This window comes from Colletotrichum siamense (assembly GCF_013390195.1).
Source record: "Colletotrichum siamense strain Cg363 chromosome Unknown KSG_Cg363_contig08, whole genome shotgun sequence".
Lineage (NCBI taxonomy): Eukaryota > Fungi > Ascomycota > Sordariomycetes > Glomerellales > Glomerellaceae > Colletotrichum > Colletotrichum siamense.
Window position 1 is genome coordinate 3,619,962 of NW_023501021.1, and position 24,380 is coordinate 3,644,341.

The following is a 24,380-nucleotide window of genomic DNA, read 5'->3' on the forward strand; positions in this document are numbered from 1 at the left end:
CAGTCTTTTCTGCCACCCGACCTCTGGAGCGACCCCGAAATCCAGCGCCTTCGCATTCACTCGGCGACCCCTTCTTCCCCTGACGCCTTACGTTATCCCGCCCACGATACGCCTGGACTCACTGCTACAGTCCTGTCCCTCCCCAATTAACTACGTGCACTGCCAAATACATAACCCACTACCACCTAGATAGGTACGGGCACGCACAAAGGTACCTCCCGCCTGTGCCTCAACTCAGGTACCTCCTACCTCTCTACCTGTCGACCACCGCCGCCGTGGCATGCCCCGCCATTTCGAGGCAACACAGACGACCCGCCCAAAATTTTGTCTTCACCTCCCGCACCGCTTTCCTTCCTCTCAACTCCTATCCCGCCTTCGCCTCGACATCACCCCGTCAATTCACCCAAGATGGACACCACGGCGATTCGAGGCCTCCTCGCGGCCAGTTTGGACCCCGATGCCGACACGAGAAGGAGGGCTGAGATCCAGCTGAAGCAGGTACGACAACTCTCGTTTATCTCCAGTCTCCCACCACCCCCCGATGCCGTCCAACATGGACGTCGTCCTCCTTCCTGGCCGTCCCCCCTCCCCCACGAAATGGCCCCCCTACCGCTCCGAACCGATCCGCACCATATCGCACGCACGTACTGCACATATCACACACGCCCATACCAGACGCACACGCACACAAATGCCTACACGTCCATGGGTGGCTGGCTACCTTCGCATCGTTGCTCTACGCTTTGTGCTGCCCGCTCCGATGGAGACGTGTACAGTGCCGAGCGCTTCGGGGGAGGAGGGCGGATGGACTATGCGCACTTGGCGACTCTTTGTTGAACCGGTTGACTGACATCATGTTTCTCTGCAATTATAGATCGAAGAGCACCCGGGGTTTATGGACGTTCTCCTCGAAGTCCTCCAGAACGAGCAGGATAACAGTGTACGACTATCAAGTACGTTGACGAAACACCCCTCCTTGCCATCGCCTCGCTTCTCTGGCACCACACATGCAGGTATACTAACGCGCTCTCCGCTCTACAGCTGTCATTTATATCAAGAACCGCGTGAACCGGGGATGGGAAAAGTCGGATCACAACCCCAACGACACACCAATCGCCGAAGATGAGAAAGCGCGCTTTCGCGACCGCCTGCTGCCCATCATGGCCGCCTCTCAAGGGCTGGTCCGGCAGCAGCTGATTCCCGTCCTCCAGCGCATTCTGCATTTCGATTTCCCCGAGAAGTGGCCCAACTTTATGGACTACACAATGCAGCTCCTCAACACGAACGACGCCCCCTCCGTCCTCGCCGGCCTGCAGTGCCTGCTCGCCATCTGCCGTGCCTACCGATTTAAGTCTTCCGACGGCGACAACAGAGTTCACTTTGACAAAATTATCGAGGCTAGCTTCCCCAGACTGCTGGCCATCTGCAACGAGCTGGTTGCTCAGGAGAGCGATGAGGCTGGCGAGATGCTGCATCTGGCCCTCAAGGCGTACAAGCACGCGACCTGGGTAAACACGGATGTCTCTGCATCTGATTTGGTGCCGCTGGCTGACAGGATATTAGCTCGAGCTCTCTGCTTTCCTGCGCGCGCAGCAGACCAACTTTGGCTGGTGCACCGTTTTCCTTCAGACCGTTTCCAAGACGATCCCGGCCAGCGCCATGGTCGACGACTCATACGAGCGTGAAAAGCACCACTGGTGGAAGGCGAAGAAGTGGGCGTACTTCAACCTCAACCGCCTGTTCATTAGGTAGGGTCTACGCAAGAGTCGGGCGTTGAAGGTTTTGCTGACATTGCTTAGACATGGCAACACGCAATCTGTCGCCAACACCAAGGACGAAGATGCGGTTCGCTTCGCCAAGGAGTTCTCCGCCACGATTGCCCCCGAGATCCTCAAGCACTACCTGCAGGAGATTGAGAAGTGGGTTGCAAAGACAACCTGGTTGAGCAGACCCTGTCTGTCTTACACCCTCGTCTTCCTCGACGAGTCCGTACGCCCCAAGGAGATGTGGAACCACCTGAAGCCCAACCTTCAGAACTTGGTGACACATTTCGTGTTCCCCGTTCTCTGCCTTTCCGAGGAGGACATCGAAAAGTTCGAGGACGAGCCCGATGAGTACCTCCACAGGAAACTCAACTTTTACGAGGAGGCATCAGCACCGGATGTGGCGGCTACCAACTTCCTCGTTGGCCTGACCAAGAACAGGAGAAAGCAGACCTTTGAGATCCTCAAGTTTGTCAACGCCGTGGTCAATGAGTACGAGCAGGCGCCGGATGACAAGAAGAACCACATTGCCAAGGAGGGTGCCTTGAGAATGATCGGTACTTTGGCGCCTGTCATTCTGGGCAAGAAGAGTCCCATCGCCGACCAGGTCGAGTACTTCCTCGTCCGCTACGTTTTCCCCGATTTCACCAGTCCCCAGGGCTATCTCCGTGCCCGAGCTTGCGACACGATCGAGAAGTTCGAGCAGCTCAACTTCCAGGACCAGAACAACCTCCTCACCATCTACCGCCACATCCTCGACTGCATGGCTGACGTTGCCCTGCCCGTTCGTGTTACTGCTGCCCTCGCTCTGCAGCCCCTTATCCGTCATGACATTATCCGCACAAGCATGCAACAAAGCATCCCTACTATTATGCAACAGCTTCTCAAGCTCGCCAACGAGGCCGATATCGACGCTCTCGCCAACGTCATGGAGGACTTCGTTGAGGTCTTCGCCACTGAGTTGACGCCTTTCGCCGTCGCTCTGAGTGAGCAGCTTAGAGACACGTACCTTCGCATCGTGCGTGAGGTGCTCGACAAGAACAAGGATAACGGCGACGACGAGTATGGTGACTACCTCGATGAGAAGAGCATTACTGCTCTTGGTGTTTTGCAGACCATTGGAACTCTTATCCTTACTTTGGAGAGCACTCCTGACGTTTTGCTGCACATTGAGGCTGTTCTCATGCCCGTCATCCAGGTCACCCTGGAGAACAAGCTGTACGACCTGTACAACGAGGTATTTGAGATCATCGACAGCTGCACATTCGCTGCCAAGGGCATCTCCCCTACCATGTGGCAAGCTTTCGAGCTCATCCATGCTACCTTCAAGGCCGGTGCGGAACTCTACCTCGAGGACATGCTGCCTGCCCTCGACAACTTTGTCCAGTACGGAGCTGGCCAATTGGTCCAGAAGCCAGAGTACATCGAGGCGCTCTTCTCCATGATCTCTGACATGTTCAACGACAACAAGGTTGGGGGCGTCGATCGTATCTGCGCCTGCAAGCTGGCCGAGGCGATGATGCTGAACCTGCGTGGCCACATTGACAACTACGTTTTGCGCTTCATTGAGTTCGCCATGAACGTTCTCAACGCCCAGGATGTTAAGGTCAAGGCCTACAAGATCCACCTCATGGAGCTGGTCATCAACTCCATCCACTACAACCCCATCCTCACTCTCCACATCCTCGAGACCAAGGGATGGACTAACAGATTCTTCAGCCTGTGGTTCGGCAGCATGGGCAACTTCACCAGAGTCCACGACAAGAAGCTTTGCATTGTCGCCATCTCTGCCCTTCTCAGCCTCAAGGCTGATCAGGTTCCCCAGAGCGTTTCCGTCGGATGGCCCCGACTGCTCCAGGGCATCACTGAGCTGTTCAAGACCCTCCCGGCTGCCATGAAGAACAGGGAAGAGGCACTCCGTGACGATTACCACCTCGAGGCCGGCACCTACGATTACGGCGACGAGGATGAGTGGGCCGAAGACGAGGCCAACTGGAACGTCGAGGATGAGCCTGAAGAGGAAGAGGCTACTGAGGCCCGTGATGAGAGCACGGCATACCTTGAGTTCCTCAACGAGGAGGTCAGTAGGAGCCCATTTGCTATTAAAGTCATTCGAACTAACTGCTATCAGGCCCAGAAGTTCAGCCGCGGTGTCGAGGACATCGAGTCTGAGGATGACTTGGGCGAAGATAGCGTTCTTCTTGAGTCTCCGTTGGACAAGGTTGACCCTTACCAGCTGTTCAGCGCTACTTTGATGAGTAAGTGATGGCTACAGGTCCTAGAATGGCACACGACTAACAAACATGCAGAGATGGAGGAGGAGCAGCCTCAGTTCTATCAGTCCCTGGCTTCTCATCTGACCGCCGAGGATCAGGCTGCCCTGCAGGGTGTCATGCAGAAGGCCACCGAAAATGCCCAGGCCGCCCAGCTGGCCCTTGCCCAACAACAAGGTGCTGCCCCCGTCAACGGTGGCGCCAGCTAAAGCCCTACCCGCGATTTCATCGATGACCGAGCCGGGCCCCTCCACGACACGGGGTTTTTTTCTTCTTCCCGAGCAAGAACGTAGTCTTCTCTGACCGCCCCGGTATGATGACGTGAGAGGGAGACGCGAGATGATCCGAGTGAGCCGCTGCCGCTACGCACGCCGGTGGACATGGCGCGCAAGTGCCGAGGAGTTGTTGTGGACGAGCGGTCACAGGAGAAAGATTGACGAGGCAAAGAATTACGATTATCCCCATCCCCTTAAGAGTACAAGAGGCCCCAAAAAGGAAAGATCTTCAAGAGCATTAGAGCGTGCAAACGATGGCTGGAGGCCAGCTGGATATGAGAGATGATGCTGCAGCGGGGAGCTTTGGTAGGTGCTCAGAGCACGGCTTCCCCCTATGTGTTGTCTGTGTGGGAAGCCCAGGGGAGGAAAAATAGTCTTGTTGCAGCTTATTAGGTGTCAGTGAGGACACTTCGATTGTCATCATGGCCGTCGTTTACTGTCGGCAGGCATAGCGCTGTGGGAGGCCTGCGTGTGGAGGTTGAAGCTCATGATGTCAGAGTTTTCTAGGTAGTTTAAATTCCCCCAATACTTCAAGAATCAGAATCAGTTCACAACCACCCGTCTCGTTGCCGTGTCTTATTGCGGGAGAGTAGTGATATCAACGATGATATCAACTCATAGCTTCATGATTTTGTGGCTTCGTGTTTCCGTTCGTCTCTGTTGTCTCCCGAAACCCTTCACCTAGTGAAAACGGCTACGTGCCCCCGGGCAGTGTTGATCTCGGAAATGATGGCTTTGCTCGCTCACTAGTCATGGTATAGTTGGCATTTGCCAGCATAGACATGCGTCCTTCGAGAGGTTAGGTTGCACATTGCCCTTGATCATGGTGAGTAGAAGTTCTTACAGATAGACAATCCGCAAAGGGGCTGCGGGACGACTATTATAGCTACGGTGCTACAAGACGATATTCCTACCTTGTGGGCGCACTTGACGGATTGCGCGGACCTCATTGACGCAAATGCGATGAACCACGTAGATGCTTCTCACTCCGAGCTGGCAATTTTATTCACTGCATTTCGAACCCGCCTCGTAGGTTCGAGTTTGGCAACGAAGGTGGGATTGCTCCAATCGAGGATTTTCGCTATTGCTCCTCCTGTTTGCACCTTGGAACAGCACGTAGTTGATTGAGCTAACTTGGGAAGTACAAACAAAGGCTTGTACCGGCGGGCATTCTAACAGAATCGATTGGCAGAGCAAAAGTGGCTCACCTCTGACGTTTCTGCACTTTCGTCTGTGATTGCACCAACTGAGACTGCAGGTTGTCAATCGAATAAGCCTCCTAGTTTTGCTTTCGCTTTGGGGGGCGGGGTTTAGATGATATCAACACACCAGGCACGAAACCGTTTAGAAATATAGGTTAGCTTCACTCTTCACTGCATTTTACAACCGGCCCGAAGTGTTCTAAGTCTAGCGATTTCATCAACTAAGAGTTTCTTCAGATGGGTTAAAAATGCAGTGAAAGTGAACTCGGGATCCCGTCCGCTCTCCCATAGATAAGCCCATGAGCGGGGGAGGAGGACTGGAGTAGGAAGAGTAGCTAAAAAAAGAACAAAAAGAACAAAAAGAAACACATACAACACCGGGCATTCGCCGGTCGTCACCGACCCGACTACTACTCCAGCCATCATTGGCTTATCTATGGGAGAGCGGACGGGATCCCGAGTTTTCCAATGGGTATGGTCGTATGTGGTAGAATTAGAGAGCAAAGTCGATAATATCGTGTGGGACATGGCGTATGCGCAAGTGATACCCTGCCCGTTGGGGTTCGGCGCATTCGACGAATCAGATGGATTTTGAGGTTATTTAAGCTTTCGGCGGATGGCGTTTGTTGACTGGAGGCTATTCTGAACATGTTAACTTGAGGTTGGCCATGAATACTGACTTTTTGGTGAATGTCTCTCTGGTAGATATTCTTTGTCGACGTGTGCCGCGGTTGCCCCCAACGTGTTGCATGGCAGACAATATGTTTTGCCCACTGTCCCTGGATTTCGTCGGTTTGCCCATTGGAATCAGCAACTGGGCCGCAGGTCAAAATCTCAAGGTCTAAAAGTCCATGCTACTCATGGGATTAGGTCTACTGTGATTCCAGCTTGTGGTTGTGGCGTCACGGGAAAATCTGAAAATGTCCCTAATTCAAACCAACACCGAGAGGTGCGACTGCAGAGCCCTCGGGTTGCGAGCGTGCGGCGTTGTGTTTCGTTCGCTTCAGGCGGCAGCCCGACGGTCAGGTTCTGTTTAGCATGGAGAACAGTTGCCATTTTCGGTATGTCTCTCGTGGTTCTTCACTGGCTACCCTGTCCGCGGAGGCGGGCGACGGAGCCGAAAGAAGAGGTGCAGCGCAGCGATATCCGGACCGGTCCAAAGGCGAGAGCAAACATGCAATCGATACGGGTGTTTCGCTTACCTTTTTACCCCTGCGAATATTTTCCCATTCGCCGTGGAGATTTCTTCAGCTCCACACCGATCGCTGCAAAGAGGTAAATGTGCCTCGGCGCGCATATGCATGTTGACTTCCGTTGGTTCCTTCTCCCTGGTCGACGAAGAGGGGGGCCTACAGGTAGGATTGTCTGGCCACCACAAAAGGATTGTCCACCCCTCCGAAGTCCCCAGGAGCCCCGTTCATTTTCACATTTGAACTCAAGATTTCATCCAGTTTCGTACTCGGCAGTTTGATTTCAAAACTTCGTCGAGATTCGAACGCAAAGCGATCGTTAAACATGGCTGAGGCTGAGACTCGTGCGGTCGACCACGAGGTGGCGATCGCTGCTGATGAGGTGCGCGTTGCTCTTTCGGATGTTGTGGATCTGCTAACAATGTTACCAGGTGACCGATGATAGCGCATCGGAAGTAGGAGTAAGCTTAGATCGCCTATCCTTTCGCCTCCTGCTGCTGCATTATGCTTGAATTCGATCGCTCATGCAGGGTCTGCCCAGAGTCTCGCTTCTTCAAGCACAAGTGTGACCAGTTCTCTCCTTCAATACCGAATCGAGAATGGCAGAACCTATCACAGTTACAAGGAAGGCAGTGAGTCTACTTATTGTTGCTTCTAGGGATCGCAACTCACAGGTTCCAGAATATGTCATGCCGAACGACGCGAGAGAGAGCGACAGACTAGGTATCTCTTGGACAGCCCAGAGTCTCTCTTATGAAGTGACTGACGAGATGAATGCAGATTCCCAACACGAGCTCATGATCTACACACTGAGGGACAGGCTCGGCTTAGCTCCCCCATGCGACCCCAAGGCCAAGGTCGGCCGCGTCCTTGACGTGGGTACGGGCACTGGAATCTGGGCGGCTGACTTTGGTGAACTACACCCTGAGGCTGATGTAAGTCATCCACGTGGAAACTATATTACAGTCGCTCGATTGTTCTCTAACTCGGTCTCTGCGTCGCAGGTGCTTGGCATGGATCTCTCTGCTCCGGCGGCAGAATTGTAAGCATGCGGCTGGTCCTATGACGGACTATTTTGCTAAGCTAATCATTGATATGCTCCAGCGTCCCTCCCAACGTCAAGTTCGAGATTGATGACCTAGAGGAGGATTGGACCTACTCGCGCCCTTTTGACTACATCCACCATCGACTCCTCAACTCGTGCATCAATGATTGGCACGCGTATCTCACCAAGATCTACGAGTGAGGCTCCTGGTTGCCTTTCCCATACTCTTTCCATTGACAGCAAAATAGAAACCTCGTGCCTGGTGGTTATGTCGAGCTTCAAGAGGGCGAGATCCACCTGAAGTCCGACGACGACACTCTTCCCGCCGATAGCGACCTGGCTAAGTACGCAGACCTGATCCAAGAAGCCGCGGAGAAGGCCGGCCGCAAGTGGCAGGACATCCGCGACGTCAAGGCCATGATGATCGAGATTGGCTTCGTTGACGTCGAGCTGTACTGCTACAAATGGCCAATCAACGACTGGCCTAAGGAAGAGTACTACAAGGTCCTCGGGACCTACAACTGCGAGAACACCTCGAACGCCTGCGAAGCCATGTCTATGGCCCTTTTCACCCGTGTTCTCGGATGGTCGCGGGACGAGGTCAACGTCTTCCTCATCAATGTCCGGAAGGATCTGAGGAACCGGGCTTATCACGCCTACTTCCCAATGTGAGTGTCTTCTCGAGATAGACTTTTCTTCCTGGTGAGCAGTACTAAAGAAGCATCAGCCCCATCATTGTTGGACGCAAGCCAGAGGCCAAGAAGACTCCTGCGAAGACCGATGCCTAAACGGGCAAAACCAGACATTCGATAAAGCATCCATGATCTCTATGACGTGTCTACAATCAGAAGGAAAAGAAACGCTGGACAGCAAGAAACTCGGACTCAGCTGGGATCGAGCGTTTCCTGGGAAATGACTGACGACGGGAAGCGATGTCAGGACTTCAGCACTACTCGCTGCAGTCAAGTACATGGGCACTTGCCGCAACCCTATATAAGCCAATCATGTCTTGCATCTTCAACGTTTTGATAGATCAACCAGAAAAGAGTCACACATATCTTATCGTCTTAGTTTCAATTACACTAAAGAGGGGAAGTCGTCCAGGAAAGCGGCCCAGGCCAAGTCAGGTGCAACAATCACAAGGTACAGGGATGGCGGGGAAAGCTGCCAGCGCCGCGTTAGTGGTTGGCGCCGAGTCCAAGCCGCGGGTAGCGGCGGCCTCCGGGAGATGGTTTAGCGGGATCCGACCCCTGATTACTGGTGCATTCCGGCGACAGCTGCAGCGGTGTCGCGGGGCGCCTGGGCTCTGCAGTTGGTGGTGGGGGGATCCACCTGTGGAATCTCAAGTGTCAACATCACTTCACCTCTTGCTCACTGTGTCAACTTTGACTACACTTTCTCTCTTTTCCCTCTTCTCAATCTCTTGAATCTACCAATCTTGTGTGAAAGCGGACTAATCGAGTGATACCCGGATCGATAACTCAACCCGGGCACCTAGCGTCAAGACTCTACCGACCTAAGAGACACCTTACCCCTTCCCCGCCCATCCTCGACGCAGCCAACATGACGACCAGATACAGAGTAGAGTGTGAGTAATACCTTCCGGTATTCGTCTATCATGTAACTAATACACGCTCAGATGCTCTTAAGACTCACAGGAGAGATCAATTCATCGGTAAGACAACACCAGTGATGTTTCTCGGCAGCCCGTCCCGCAGCACGTATCTGAGCACTTCCTGCCAGCTTCACCGACTCCCTCTCTCACTAGCAAGGGCTGAGGTATCACCAAGCTCATCACCGGGCAATTCATCTCAAACAATAGCCCGGATGAGATGAGAACATCTTCAAAACCACTTGCCAAAATATCACCACAAATTGCATGAAACGAATCACTGACATGTCCCGCAGAATGGATCAAAGGGCTCCTTGCCGTCCCCTTCGTCCTCTACTCCCAACCCACCGGAGTATTCGACACAAACACAACAAACGTGGACCGCATGCGCGAAGAAGCTCACCGCCGCTACGCCGAGATCTTCCGTGATGTCGAGCACATGATTGACGACCACAGTAAGCCTCAGTCTCACTCACTCATCATCGGTCACTCACTAATGCTCCCCTCCCCCGCAAAGTCGGCCGCCAAAACGAGACAAACAACCTCCCCTCGAAACTAAAGATGCTCGTCCCCAGCGCGGGGCCCTTCTTCACCCGCCTGCCCCTCGAGGCGGCCTTCAACCACATGGACAGCAAGCGGTACATCTCCTCGCGCCGCTACGTCTCGCCCTCGTTCAATGACGTCCGTCTCATCCTCAACTCGGCCCAGATCATGGCCGTCACGGCCGGGTCGCTGCAGCTCGTCACCTTCGACGGTGATGTCACGCTCTACGACGACGGCGAGAACCTGGAACCCTCCAGCCCCGTCATCCCCCGTCTCCTCGGTGAGCAGCCGCAACATCCTCCCCCTTACCTCTGAGAAGCATCTAAAACCCCTCCCGCAGACCTCCTCCGCAAAGACATCAAAATCGGCATCGTGACAGCAGCGGGCTACACCACCGCAGACCGCTACTACGCCCGCCTCCACGGCCTCCTCGACGCCATCGCCGCCTCGGAAACCCTCACCCCAACCCAAAAAGAATCCATCGTCATCATGGGCGGCGAGGCCAACTACCTCTTCGAGTACTCCGCCGCCTCCCCGCACCGCCTCGCTCCCGTGCCGCGCGACCGCTGGCTGACGCCCGAGATGGCCGCCTGGTCCGCCGACTCCATCGCCGCGCTCCTCGACGTCGCCGAGGCCGCGCTGCAGGACTGCGTCAAAACACTCAACCTGCCCGCCACCATCCTCCGCAAGGACCGCGCCGTCGGCATCATCCCCACCGACCCCGCGCTGCGCATCCCCCGCGAGTCGCTCGAGGAGACGGTCCTCGTCGTGCAGAAGATCCTCGAGCTCTCGGCGCTCGGCAGCCCCAACGCGCAGGCGGAGGCGGGGGAGCAGCACGGCAGCGCGGGGCGTCCTGGCGTGCCGTTCTGCGCGTTCAACGGCGGCCGCGACGTGTTTGTGGATATCGGCGACAAGTCGTGGGGCGTGACGGTGTGCCAGCGGTGGTTCGCCGCCAAGGCAGGGCAGGCGGACAAGCCCATCGCCGGGGAGAACACGCTGCACATTGGCGATCAGTTTCTGAGCGCCGGCAGCAACGATTTCAAGGCGCGGTCTGTGGGAACGACGGCGTGGATTGCGTCGCCGGCTGAGACGACGGAGTTGCTTGACGATCTGAACGAGCGGGTGTAAAGGGACAGATGGACGGACAAGCAGAGGGAGAGAAGAGACCTGTTAATGCAGATACGGGGCTCATCTTTTCGAAGAGGGCTCACCATGCGACAGGGATAATGGAGAGATGAGGAGGGATAAAAGGGCCAGGTCCGGGAGAATGTGTTTTGAAGAGGGGATATGCATTGCCTTGCCTGTTTCTTGGTGCATTTTGATTTTGCCAGACGGGCGCTATTAAGGGAAACGGAGGGATAGGGAAGACTGCATTGCCTCTATTTGTAGCAGAGTATTAATTTATGACCTGCTTGCTCACGGCGTAACAGAGTTCATTGGTATATTAGGACTACTTCGTTGAGGCCGTCAAGATCATGAGTAGAAACTACAAGGGGCGTGAGAGCCAGCTTTGGGGATCATCAAAAGCATGTCACATGTCAGGCATTGTTTCGCACAAGGTTGACAAAAAGCGGCCGTCAGTGGCCGCATAAGCAATGGTATTTTGTATGACCAAACACTACATTGCCCTTTGTCTTTGGTGGCATCAGACAGCTTTGAAGCCGCCATTGATCCAGTGTCATTCTACCCCACCTCCTCCGTGTGGTTGGCATCTCAGTCCAGCCATGACCACTTTCGCTCCGTGTACTCCTTGCCTTCTCGGGCGCCTTCCAATCTTGGGTCGAGACGTATGCGCCGCGGTACCCATATAAAACAAAACCAAGCCAAGTCATGAGGATTCCTTGTCCTCTAGGGGTATTGTGCATTTTGTGTCGAAACCATCAAATCCGTCCCTGAAAAGTAACGTTGCTCCGCGGGGCACTGGTCATCTCATCCAGTCGCCCCTTTCTATCGCCGTGGAATCGAAACGCAAACCGCTTGTCTCGCGGGAATATACAAAGGAAAAGTTGTTGAGGCCGGTCTATTCTGGCGACCTATGCCAAGTAGTTGATGGAAGCCCATAACTTTGTACAGAAGCCCGGAACCATATGTGCAGAAGGGGATCCGAGGATTATGAAATGTCTATGCGTTGTGTTGCGTCTGTAGTGTCGTGGAGACTAGCTCCAAATGAAGAAATGGAAGCGACGAGAATGCCTCGTCAATGTTTAGAACATGGAGCCCAGAGGCGCGCCAAAGTTGGTGCTCTTCTTAAGCTTCAGAGGAATGTCGACCTCTTCGATCTTTGGCTGAGACTCGGAGTCGTCGTCTTTGTCGATCGTAGAGCCAATGTCGATGGCCGCGTCGGTGTCAGCCTTGGCACCGAGGTTGTTTTCTTTCTGCTCCGAGGGGCCAGCCAGGAGATCATCGGTCGAATCCCTCATACAGGTTGGCAGGGCGTCCTCGCCGCGACTAACGTCCTCCAGCTTCTCAGACAAGCGGCGAAAGAAGATTTCGTCATGAGCCGGAATGTTGCGGATCATCAAAGGGCCCTTCAATCCAGTGTCGTCCGTTGCCTCCATGGGATACTCCTCGTAGTCGTCCCCGAAAACGTCATCCTTGACATCGGACGACTCGCCTCTGGCCCTGACGTCACAGAGGGTTGCTGGGTTGGAGCTCATGTCCGTCGGAGCCAGAGTAGGTGTAGAACCACCGGTACCGTCAGCAGCAGTAGGAACCTCAGTGCCAGGCGCAGTTCCCAAGTGAGACAACGAGTGACTAGGAGTGTGGCCGGCGTGCATCACGAGCCTGTCAGTCTCGGGCGCCGCGAGAACTTGCATGGTTTGCTCCTTGGAGGGGCTGCTGCGGCTTGCCTTGCCAGGCTCTCCAGGGGGCGACACATTCCGAGATGAGTTCTTGGAGTTTTCCGGGGTGACGCCAAAGTCGGTAAAGGTAGGCTTCTCAATGGCAGGCACCTTCAAAGGGACACCTTCAAGTTGAGGATTGATAATCTGGATGTCGACGATGGGAACCGGCTCCTCATCTTTGGGAGAAGCAAGGAAGTCGACGGCGTTGCTCGTGGTGGGCTGCATATTGGGGTTGAGGGGGATGAATGGCGAAGACTCTGGTTGACTTGTGGGAGAAATTCTGGAACTGCCGGGGCTAATAAAGTGAGATCGGACTTGGGCCGGCGAAATGGAGGCTGAGGCAGAGCCGTTTGTTGGCCTTGGCTCGCCAGTGTGAGTGCCGTGAGAGAGGCCGAACCGCGCGTCATTGGGGTGCGAGGAGAAACCTGGGAAGGAAACTTCTGTGGGGCACTCGGCCCCACCGCCGCTTGTTCCTGTTCCTGAAATTGCAACAGTGACGCCGGCAACCTTGCCTGCCCTCTCTAGCTCGTAGCGGTGCAGCGCTCCTTGCAGCCGGTTCTTGTCGCCTTCGATCAGCGCGACTTGTTGCTTCAATAGGCGAATCTGCTCCAGCAGGTCCGTCTTCTCTGCATCCCAGGCGGAACGCTCCTCTTCCATAATGACGCGCTCCTCCTTGTAAACCTCTTCGACTCGCTCGCGGTTGGCTTCCATATACTTGCGCTCCGCTTCCCAGGCCTCTCGAATGCGTGCATTTTGCTGGGCGAGTTTGCGAATGATCTGTGCTGACGCTGGAGCCGAGGCTGCATCGGCCGAAACGGACCGTGGGTGAGGCATGCCGTTTGTTGATACCCTTCCGACGGCGGGATTGAGACCGACAACTTGATCCAGGTTCGTCGGCGAAAACGCCATGGACCTCGGTTCGTAGGGGTTGACACCGGGTTGGTATTTTGAGCCGTTGGCGCCGTTAAAGCCGTTAGGGAGGAGGTTTGGGGAGAGGAAGCTCTGCGGGTGACGCACTGCGCCAGACGACTGAGGTGAGTAGATGGAGGTTGCTGCGTTGGACGTCGACTTGGTGTCGAAGTAGCATGAGGAGCCGGCCATTTTTGACAGTGACAGTGGTGAAATGACGGCCGAGGGTGGCATGTTGGGATCGTGGTCGGTGAAGCCCGAGGGCAGGAAAGAATCGGAAGCCAACATGGTTGCCGGCCGTGGGATAAGTCGAGGTAATTAGTCTGGGTTTTAGGCCCAGGAACGCAGCATCGAAAGTGGTGGTGCACTGGGCTGAATGTCTTGGGGATGTGCCTGCGGCGGCAGGGAGCGAGGCGATGCAGGATTCGCAGGTGACAGTGCAGCGCGGTCGCAGGGGGATGACGCAAAGCTGTTGAATGGCTTGTTAGCGCAGTTGCTTTTTGGGGCGGCGGCAGCTCCTTTGAGCCGTGCTCTTTCCGCCGGGCGCCTTCCAATGTATTGTTTTTTGCCCTGTGATTCTCGTTCCCTAGGGAGCTGGAGACCCCGCGGATCGCATGCCAAAACTAAATCAAATGACTTACAATATGTACTTTCTGCGGGCGGAGTTGATTGTGTGTGAGGACTGCGTAATGTGTACTTGATTGGTGCGGGCGAAGTTGGAAGGAGACCAGGTCTGTGGAGGATGTATTGGCGCTGGAGCGTCGGTTGGCGTGTGTATATATGTGTGAATCAAGGGCTTGTGAGAACCCGGAGATTCTTGTCGAGGGATAAGGTTCGTAGTCTCGGGTGGTTCAGTCGCGATCCAGGTTACAACATAACCAGTATAGTAGCGGGTGAGTCATTCGCAGTTCGGTCGTGAGGGAGAGGAGGAAAGAAGAAGGGTGCGGCGAGGGGCGAGCAGTTATTGTGAAAATAATAATGGGTGGTGAGCTGTTGCGGTGGTTCAGTCCAGTCAGTCAATTGAGAAGAGGAGGTGACCAGGGTGACGACGGGTTCTTGTTCTTGGTGTCCCTGGTAGGTGGTAAGGGCCTTGGTTACTTGTAAGGACCTTAGGTTGGAAAGGTTAGGTACCTTACTCCGCAAGGTCAGGCAGGTACCTCGAGGTCAGCCGGACATAGGTGAATTTCGCGGCTAGTGGTGACGGGTCGAGAAAGCGGGTTCGCGGGTCGGGTGGATGTGGACACTGGATGAGGGTGATTGTTGGCTGAGGTTGGGGTTGGGCTGGACCGCCTTGCTTGCTTGGGCTGGGGGGCGGGCAATTATGGGAAATGCAGCAATTCGATTGTTTCGGTAGGGCAGCGGTTATTGTTATTGTGGGCGACTGACTCCAGTGCTCCACGTCCCATGCCGGACACTACCGCCTCTTTTTGTCCCTCCTCCTTGGCTTTTCTTTTTTCTCCCCTGTTTAGCTGTCGTCTCGGGCGGTCTCTATCGCTCTCGTGACACGCGATCAGCCGGGGAGGCGGCAGATCAAGGGTCGTTGGGGGCGGCGCAGACGGTAGGGTACGGTAGGGTACGGTAGGGTACGGTAGGGTACGGTACGGTGGGTGGACAAATGGGACGAAGGGGTCCTGTAGAGGATTGGCGGGATGTGCAGCCCGTCGGTCGCCAGACGGAACGGTTTGCCTGGTAGCCGAACGCCCCTGTTGTTGCGACCTGCGCCTGCTTCCTTTGGAGCTGGACCCTGAAGCTGAGCAGCCCAAAGAGGGAAAGGAAACGCTGCTCGATTTGTCCGTCGGGACAAAAGCAATGGGAGGAAAGGTCGTTGACAGCTCAGAGTGCAGGAGGCCAATCGACGACCACCCTGGAGAGACAACCGGCTGCCTTTGTTGCGGCTGGCCTGGGCTGGGCTGGAAGGGAGGGGAGGGGACAAGACGAGCAAAGTTGGGGTAGGCGTGCCGAAGTCGTGGAACCAAGATGGTAATTGGTGGCAATATATTTGGTCTGACTGGCCGGGGGGCTTGCTACTGGTAATGGAAAGTAAGTACCTGCCCTGGAGTACAATGCTCGTGTGCAAGAGAGCTAGGAAAAGTAGGTAGGCAGCTGAAAGAAGGGAATGTATTCGACCATTCGGTAAGGGCGGGAAGACGGTTGAAAGAGAGCGGATGGAGAGTTGGAGAAAGTGAAGGGGGAGTCTGGGAAGGAGACGTATGAGAAAGTGGGAAGCTGACGATGCTAACTACGAATGAGAGTCCAAACTCTCGATAGAGGAAGAGTCCTGACCGGAGACTAGATGCGCCCCGCAGCCTTTGGGGAGACACTTGATCAATCACATGCGCCTGAGAGAGGGAATAACTGAACGGAAAGCAACACCGTGAAAGTGTCTGTTGCTTTTTGGCTTTAGGTGAGTGAGCAAGCATGGAGCAACAGGAATAACCCGAAGTTGCATGACCGGTGCAATACGAATCGCATTTCCTAGAATCCCTCATCCCCCGTCCCTTTTTTGCCCTTCCATCTCCCTCGACCCAGCTTAGCCTTTTTCCTTACATGAGCTCCGATTAAATGTCCATCCACACTTCATCGCCGCAATGCTAGGTAGCCAGGGTACGTACGGCGGTACTTGATGCATCTGCTGGGTTCCTTACCTCTACACGTGTACAGTCGCGCACAATTGGGCAGCTCCATGCCAAAATCGGGGTCCTCCATCCTCCATCCGACCCTTGTCAAGGTACCCGTACCTACACCACGGACAAAGTCTCTTACGCCTGGCTGGCTGGCGTCTGGAAGGGACGGGAGATGAGGACATCAGAGATGGTAGGGTGTGCCTCAGGTTCCTGATTGCGCAAGGCATGCCTGCCTGTTCTGCCAAACAAACCCACGTCCGTTTCATCTCTGACCTCAAGTTGCTCAAAGAATACATCCGTGACTTGGGGAGCTCGGCTGGCTCTCTGGCTTCCCATTCATTTTGGGATACCAGGCTTGGAGGCTTTCCGATTTTGGCGTCGGAGTGGCCTTTCCTCGTTGTCCATTGCTCTGAGCGCAGGACTGTCAGCCCGCCGGACACCCCAAGAACGGCATCGCGGGGGTCGTTGCTGTCCCCATTCGTGTCTTCGTCAGCTCCCCCGTCTACCTGCCTCACGCTCCGGATGGTAAGGCTTTCAAAGTTCAGGCACCTCTACAGATACCACGGACTCAAACAAGTTCTCGTCGTCCAAACCGTGCAGGGGACAGCTGGTGCATTGGATCGAGCTGGTGTTTGAGTTCCAATCGGGGAGGGAGCGGCTTCGGGCCGTGTGGTTTGACTGATGATTCAACTGACTCTTGTCCGCTCTTTGTGATGGACGTCGCAAGCCCCTCGTCCCTGGACGTGTCCACGTTGCTTCAGATTTAAGGTACAAAGAAGGCATTGGAAACGGGCGTGGAAAACGCTTGCTTGCTCTCGTTTGACACGTGAAGAGGCCCTGGCCACCGCTGGTTTGTGCTTGTGCCGGTGCCTCTCGTTGAGCCTGAGAGCCGGTTGATGCGACAAAGCATACCCGGTACGTATTGATCATGGTTCGAAACGGACGGGAGCTGTTCTTGCTGCTCCGGAAGTCTGGCCTGCGTTCTTGGACAGCATACATCGGCTGTACTTGTCTTCCCCGCATCATTATTGTGGTGAGCCAAGTACTGCGTATGCCGTCGGTACGTAGCTGCTAGCGAGCCAATCAGCGGGCTGCCCTGTCTGGAAGAGTACCGTGCCTGGGACGCGGAGCCCGTTCCTGCTGCTCCTTTCCCCCCTTCTGCTTTCGCTGCAGTGGTGTTGGACACCCGCCGAGACGTTAGTCCGGGGCGATAAGATGCTTCGACCACGTCGTTCTGGATTGCATCTATTGGATCACTTCCTATTGGTTCGGCTTCAGTGGTCTTAGCTTCCCTACGGAGTCGGGTCGGAGGGGCAAAGGGAAAGTGACTTGCGTCTTATGCCCTCCCCCCTCTGTCCTGCCCCTGTGCAACACGTCGACAGCCCCTCAATCCCGAGAGCTCATTCCTCACAATTTGATACTCTTTTCGGACTCATCTAGGTGCAGTCCAGAGGTAACGCAGATAACGCGCAGTACATGATGAAGTCATCATTCTTGCCCAACGACTTGCCCAGCTCTTCGGATACCTCGCTCTGCCTCCAGCTCGCTCGCACCTTCAGGGCTAATCCCAACTCAGCCATGAGCTAGACAATTATTAGGGTCTCCATGGAATACTGACAGACACCATCGACGCCGGGCTTTCTGCTCCGTCAGGCTGACCTGTGTCCCGCCTAGCCGCAACAAAGGTACTGGAGCCACGCACGCAGCACTGGCTGGTCGGTTCGGTTTCAGTACGATACACTGCGCAGCTTGAGGCCCTTGACTCCCTGGCTCCCAGCCCTCAACTCAACTGTCACCATAGGCCAGCCCAGGCGTGATGAGTCCGGACGCAGTGTCTGGACCAGAAGATAACGGGTCTCGGCCAGCCAGAAAGAACTACTCAGGGCGACTGAGACGAGCGATTGTTGGCCAGGGCGCGGCCTCACAATCTTGAGTTTCCATTGCAATGGCGAGAGGCAAGCAATCGAGAATCTGCGTACGTCACAATCACCAGCAGCCAGCCCACTAGGCCGCAACCACCAGAGACAGCATCATTCTCTGTTTTGCTGCTTGCAGAAGCCCCGCCGGCGCAGACGTACAGGCCCGCATGTGAATGATTGCAGATACACCATGGACAGTGAAGATCCAGCACGCACGGGAGATCTGGCAGTCCATGTGGTGCCGGTAAGCCTGCTCCAAACTTGCGACGAGACGGACGGGAGCGGGAACGGAGCGGGAACGGCGACTGGCCCTTTCACCATCTGCGTCCTTGTCCAATGTGAACGCTCCGTCGACGATAGCCCCTCAACAGTGGCAGCCCGAGATTGACAACAGGGCGTTTCGTCCCAGGAAAAGATCCAAGAATAAGCCGCATACCGCCTTACAACTGCGACGGGCGACTGCTGCAGCTCCTAGGGCCGGTAACACCCAACCGCCACGTCGGCCAGCGTCGCCTGCGTGCCTGAATCGTCCCACGCCAACAGCCCTCACCGGCGTCCACGCCGCCGGATTGGGACTGACGGGCGATGGGAAAACCACATGGGGCGCCCATCTCTCGCTGTCAGATGCCAGCCACAGCACCTTACGTTTCTTGTTCCTGAGACGACTCGGGCGGTGTGGCCCTCCGGAGCTTGTTCTTCTCCTTTCTCGGTCAGGTTCCAGGATTGCTGGCCAACCAATGAATGTGTCTTTCGGGATATTTTTCTCTCGCTCAATCGATCGGGCCTTCTCCGAACCACACACGGATCCACTGTCTTCATGCCCATTTCTTCAACTTGCTATCTCGACCCTCGCAGTTACCGCAATTGTTATTCGGCGCAATTCCTGATGCCGCGATACTCGTTGAAGAAAAGCAGTCTCCGTTGACGAGGAAGCTTCCTCACATTAGCGCTGTCTGGGATTCATATGACGCCTTCGTCACTGCCCAGCCACTGTCCATTCAGCTTCGTTGCTGTTTTTTTCGCCAGTGGCCTTACTGGTTCAGACGGATGGAAAGACTCGTCGGTTGAACAAGTCAGCAAAGTGGTCCCTTGGTTCCAATTTCTACTATGCGCAGTACAGATGCGCCAGCCACCATGATTCAAAACCTGGTGGCAAAGGCAACATGATTGTGGCAGAGGCGACAATCATTTCCACCGTCAGCAGAGTCGTTGGAACAGACTAGGTCACCAAAGTTGCCTCATCCACGTCTGACTCGTACACCGAGAAGGCCCGCTTTTGTTGGCCGACGCCTCCGGGGGGGCTTTCCCGAGAGCTGCCCCGAGCCGTCGCCGGACTTGGATACACGTACGGAACGCAAGACACCTCGGCAACCACGGCAGACTGTCGGCCCTTTTCCGCATTCCGATGGCAACGGTGTCCACATTGCCTACCAGGGGAAAGGAGAGAGATCCGCAACCTGTGGTCCTTCTAGAGTCCACCTAGAACAAAAATTCTGCGGCGCCGTCGAGCGGCATCAAAGAGCCTCCTGCGTGCATCCACATCCTCTACGCTAGACTCGAAACTCGGGATGTTATCAGTTCGGCCATTTCCCGGCAAAATTCTGCTCGGGTCGTCGAGGCGATGGGCTCATTCGTTGTTGAGGCTACATGACAACTGGTCCGTCAAACTGGTTTCGCCCGCATCCATTCGTGCCGATTCGGTGAATCAATCGGTTTACAGTGTTCACTTTGCGGTGTAGTCTATCTAGCAAGCACTTCGGATTTGCTTAAAGCGCCTTGGGGGGAAACCCAAGGTCATGCGGCTTTGCATGTCCTGCAGCCGACCTGCCTACCTAAGACACGCGCGTAACAAACCAAAGTTGACGATGTTTCGAGCGCGTAAACCTTCGCTGTGCCTTGAATTGGCACGGCGCTAGATTGAGGAGAAGCGGACCGGTCAACCACTGCACTTCGACCAAGGCAAACGTTTGGGCATGCTCTCCCTCTCACCTCTGATGCCTGCAGCACCAACGCGCCAATAGGTCGCGGGTCCCCCTTCACCGACACTCTAGAAAAAAAAAAGCCAACCCCCCAGCTCTCGCCATTCCAGACCTGCATCGTGACCCACTTGGCCAGCTCACACCGTCTGCTCCTCGCCTCTGCAGCTCTGCCTAACGCCGCAGGCCAGTGCTTTTCAAAGGCAGAAAAGGCTGGTGCGTGTAGCTTGACTGCAGAGTACTCGAGGGAAAGTTCAGGTGACTCATTTACGATAGGAGTGAGTGACATTCTCTGGATCAGGGCGGCTGGCTTCGACCGGGCATGGCTCTTGTGCGGCCATCTGCCAGGGTTATGGCATGGCTCTCGAAGTCGAGGAGGTTGGCGCATTGGCATGCCTGGTTCCGTCGAGGAGATATCGTTTCTTGAGCTTGGGTAAGTTGGCTGGCTCCCAGGGCCTGCGATCAATGGGCCTTGGTAATGAGGTACAGTCCCTGTTTGGAGTGCCGGTGATCTGCTGTGATGTTCCGTTCATCCCAAGTTGCAAGTCTGTTCGGATGGTCAGATATGGATCATCTATCGCCACTTTGGACGTTTGCTCATATGGTTTGGCCTGTGGGGGTGGGAGTGAGGTCACGCGACAGGGAGGCGTTCCTGATTTCGAGATGACTGCTCGATTATTGCTTCCAACTGCCTCTGGATCGATCGGGTGTTCGGTGCTCACGTAGAGGCTCCTGCAAAAAGGCCATGCGAATCTGCAACCTCCAAAAACCAAACAAGATGTTGACGCAGCGGCCAGGCTTCATCACTGACAAAATCCAGTTGTGTTCAACCGTCCTGGACCTCTTCGGTCTTCAGGCCTTCCCAGGTCTTGGGCTGAGGCGTACTGTTGATCCAAAGTAATATAGCTTATATCGTGAACTCATCTATCACATGCGTTGTATCCAGCTATTTGTTTCATCTAGTAAAAGCTTGCAGAGGAATTGGCAATAAAATATTGTCGCTGTGAACACTGAGAAGCGTGTTCGTTGACAAGACCCTTGTGGTCTATGCTCAGGGGAGCTGGATTCAAGGAATGCAATGCACCTCAAGGTCGGAGCAGAAATCAACTTCGTGGTATAGAAAGTTTCCTCCTTGGAAAGCAACAACAATGGTCTTCAACTATTCGATCGTTGCGTAGGATTCTAGGGGGCACAGAGGCATGAATGTGTCCAGTCGGCTCCACAACTTTTGATCTAGCGACTTAGTCAAGCCTACCATCTATCTCGCCACAACCAATCACCACAGTCGGATCGATAGCTCAGTGGTAGAGCGAGAGATTGCAGTCCCACGCAGTTATCTCTAGGCCCCGCGTTCGAACCGCGGTCGGTCCTTCACCTTTTGCCGTTTCAACTAACGACGTTCTTTTTTGCCAACAACAATTTGTTCTTCGCCAGACAAATGCGATAAGACTAACTAACCATTTTTTTTTATTATTATTATTTTTTTTTTTTTTTGCAATTCTTCTTGCTGCGCGTGTCAAGACTATTTGGATGATGTGAATCGCTTGCCCCCGTTCATTCCGCAGCCAACGTTCAGCTCTCATTCGGCTTTGGAAAAGGAGAAGATTGAGTCAGCTTCAACTGATGGCAAACTCCAGACAACATGCATCAATCGAAAGTTTTGGCTATCAATTCAGGTGTTCTATGGAGCTGAACCATATCCGCGTAACGACCAAATAGTCCGTCATACTGCCAGCCATTGCAAGTCTAATTTCATGCCCACGCGAGACCTCTCTCTGGCCGTCCAGCCCACGCTACACAACCGCAGATTACCCCCAGCATGACAGCTGCGGTAGCCCCGCAAGGCTCGTCAACAGGAACACCCCGGAAATCAAGTATTTGGTAGGGCTCCATAGGTCAACTCCGACAACTGTTGCCAAAACTCAAAGCCTTCAGGCACTCCCACACCCTCCGCAAACACAGGATCCATCATCGTTGGCATCGTGCTGGTAGCCCCCGCAGGACCGACCTTGGACAGGAACCAGCGCCTGATTGCTCTGTAATTCTCGGCATATGAAGAGAGCAAGGGCTGGCGGTTAACAAGAGACGCGCAACCGGCGGCGTCGATACGAGTGGCGGCATCGAACCGCTCGCTCAGGATCTGAAGCGTATCTGCCAGGCTGAGGCTCGCCCTCGCCGTTTCGAGGTCCCAGTCGCGGTCTTTCATGCAGAGGAGGCCGCAGGCCTTGATGATGGCCAGCGCGAGGTGCAGGATCGAGATGAAGGTGAGCGATGCGTATGTTTCCACAGGCAGGGCGAGGAAGGCGTTGAGGAGCTCTTGAATACTTGTCAGGCACTGCCACATCATGCGAGATCTGAGGTGAGGTATCTGCGGTCGTGTGCTGCCTTGGACGTGGATGGCCGGCTCGAAGAGTCGGATGCGGATCGCTGCAGATTGCTCACGCAGGAGATCTTTTCAGAGAAACGTCAGCAGATTCCCAAGCAGAAAAAGAGGAAATACGTACAGTTTGAACGCAGCGGAGTGGGCAAGGAGTCCATGAACGAGTCCAACTCCTTTTCGACGGTAGCAATGGCCAGGGCGTGGAGGCCCCCGAAAGTCTGGTCGTTGGCAAGCTCGCTCTGCTCTCTGAAGGTATCATCCACCCTGAGCGCAACTTTCCGAGCTCCAATCAGCTGCACAAGCAGCAGATCTGTCGAGTATTCCTGAGCATTTGCCAGCTTCTCGCAGCAGTCGTCAAAGTAACGAGTAAACTCTAGCCAAGATGATCTGCCGAGAAGACCGGACAGCCTTTGTCACGTTCGAGCTCGTCAGCTTTAGGGGATGTTGAGGGGTTGTCTGGCTCACTTACACCGATGACATGTGAAATAGACCTAGGACAGCCCTCCGTCCAGCATTCGTATGCTGGTTTCTTACCTGGATGTCCTCCCTGAGGAAGGCGGCATCTTCGTAGATGGAGCCGGATGGGGACACCGGGATGCCGGGGCGTTTGGTAAGCCCCAAGTCTTCTGCTAGACCGCGAGCCAGCTGCATGAGGCTCGTGTCGCTGGATCTCGCGTAGTAGAGAATATCGTTCCTGTCGGTACGGAGACGTGTCAGAGAAACTGGCTTATGGGCAGGGAAAAGAGCCAATGCGGAGTAGAGGGATTACCAGGCAAAGTAGACGAGCAGCGCCTGCAGAATCTCTAGGTTCTTCTCGAGCAGGACGACGACTCGATAGGCAACATGTTGCCGAAACCACCTCTCAAAACCCACGCTCAGGTCGCGGCTGGGAGGCATGCACGTCCATAACACTGTTTTGAAGAGCAACGGCTTGCTCCTGTAGAAGTCGTACGCGTTGTCGTTGGGCAACGGTACGAAGGGGAACTGTGGGACGAAGTCGGATGTGTAGAGTTGGAAAATCAGCTCAGCTTCCTGGAGTGTCACTTGGTAGCCAGGGATGATGGTGATTGCCTCGACGCTAGGGTCGATGATGGTCGGAGGTGTATAGAACGACACGTTCGGGTCTTCCTCTCCCTGACTATGCGAAGCGAGGCCGACCAACGGCGAAGGTTGACTGTCGGAAGCCTGGCTGTTTTGAGCTGACAGGTCGCGTTCTCGATTCAAGAGCAGCATGATATCATCCAGCTTGCGTTCAAGGACCTTTGCGTGGCTTCAGGGGTTTGTAAATCATCAGCCTCGCGTGTCTTGCAAAACGGTCGGAGACCTCTTACGTCGCCTTTCCTCTCTTCCTCTTGGCCTGCGGCTCTGACCTCGAGCACTCCAAACCGTTGCTTGAACATCTACGCCGCGAACGCGGTCAGCTCAGATCTCCAGAAAGAAAGTTTTTCTTCAGTTTTCCAGATAGATGAACCTTTGACAGATATGGGGCTCGGAGCCATCTGCTGCACTAGGCCAGACACATTTTGCCTTGGACCGGGAACAGTTTGTGCAAGCTCTCCTTTTCTCACCTGCGTGAGGAACATCCGGCATGACCAGGGGCCCAGTCAATTGTCGTCGTCGGCGTCGAGCGATTTAATTTTGCATCCGGGATGAAATTGCAGGCCGCGGGGATCCGTTAAAGAAGCAATCGGCGTATGAGTCACACCGAACTCGTTACGGGAGGAGGTCGGACGGGTGTGGGAAGGGGCGACACAAAACGCATGAGACGCCCGGGCCCGGGAGTCAAAAAGCCTTCCGAGAGGCAGTGGCCGATCGCGACAGGTAGT

General features: G+C 54.9%; 5 protein-coding genes across 5 annotated transcripts; 3 read left to right on the plus strand and 2 right to left on the minus strand.

The window, feature by feature from the left end:
• Positions 1-408: 408 nt before the first annotated feature.
• Positions 409-4,245, plus strand: CGCS363_v012466 (putative importin; the record flags this gene model as incomplete). The annotated part of the gene is made up of 7 exons (XM_036644315.1): positions 409-498; positions 875-953; positions 1,042-1,508; positions 1,564-1,748; positions 1,800-3,843; positions 3,895-4,021; positions 4,073-4,245. 7 exons carry the CDS (start codon positions 409-411, stop codon positions 4,243-4,245), a joined length of 3,165 nt encoding a protein of 1,054 aa, XP_036490428.1.
• A 2,783-nt stretch (positions 4,246-7,028) lies between these two features.
• On the plus strand, positions 7,029-8,536 carry CGCS363_v012467 (Secondary metabolism regulator LAE1; the record flags this gene model as incomplete). Its single annotated transcript, XM_036644316.1, has 9 exons — positions 7,029-7,085; positions 7,135-7,164; positions 7,245-7,335; positions 7,385-7,426; positions 7,484-7,638; positions 7,708-7,745; positions 7,808-7,945; positions 7,997-8,416; positions 8,476-8,536. 9 exons carry the CDS (start codon positions 7,029-7,031, stop codon positions 8,534-8,536), a joined length of 1,032 nt encoding a protein of 343 aa, XP_036490427.1.
• A 775-nt stretch (positions 8,537-9,311) lies between these two features.
• On the plus strand, positions 9,312-11,031 carry isn-1 (IMP-specific 5'-nucleotidase 1; the record flags this gene model as incomplete). Its single annotated transcript, XM_036644317.1, has 5 exons — positions 9,312-9,336; positions 9,388-9,423; positions 9,657-9,815; positions 9,878-10,183; positions 10,244-11,031. 5 exons carry the CDS (start codon positions 9,312-9,314, stop codon positions 11,029-11,031), a joined length of 1,314 nt encoding a protein of 437 aa, XP_036490407.1.
• A 1,076-nt stretch (positions 11,032-12,107) lies between these two features.
• CGCS363_v012469 (uncharacterized protein) lies at positions 12,108-13,943 on the minus strand (the record flags this gene model as incomplete). The annotated part of the gene is made up of 1 exon (XM_036644318.1): positions 12,108-13,943. The coding sequence occupies one exon, from the start codon at positions 13,941-13,943 to the stop codon at positions 12,108-12,110; it is 1,836 nt and encodes a 611-aa protein (XP_036490406.1).
• An 8,101-nt stretch (positions 13,944-22,044) lies between these two features.
• On the minus strand, positions 22,045-23,954 carry WAR1-0 (Transcriptional regulator WAR1; the record flags this gene model as incomplete). Its single annotated transcript, XM_036644319.1, has 5 exons — positions 22,045-22,625; positions 22,679-22,962; positions 23,024-23,248; positions 23,324-23,814; positions 23,886-23,954. 5 exons carry the CDS (start codon positions 23,952-23,954, stop codon positions 22,045-22,047), a joined length of 1,650 nt encoding a protein of 549 aa, XP_036490995.1.
• Between the last annotated feature and the right edge of the window lie 426 nt (positions 23,955-24,380).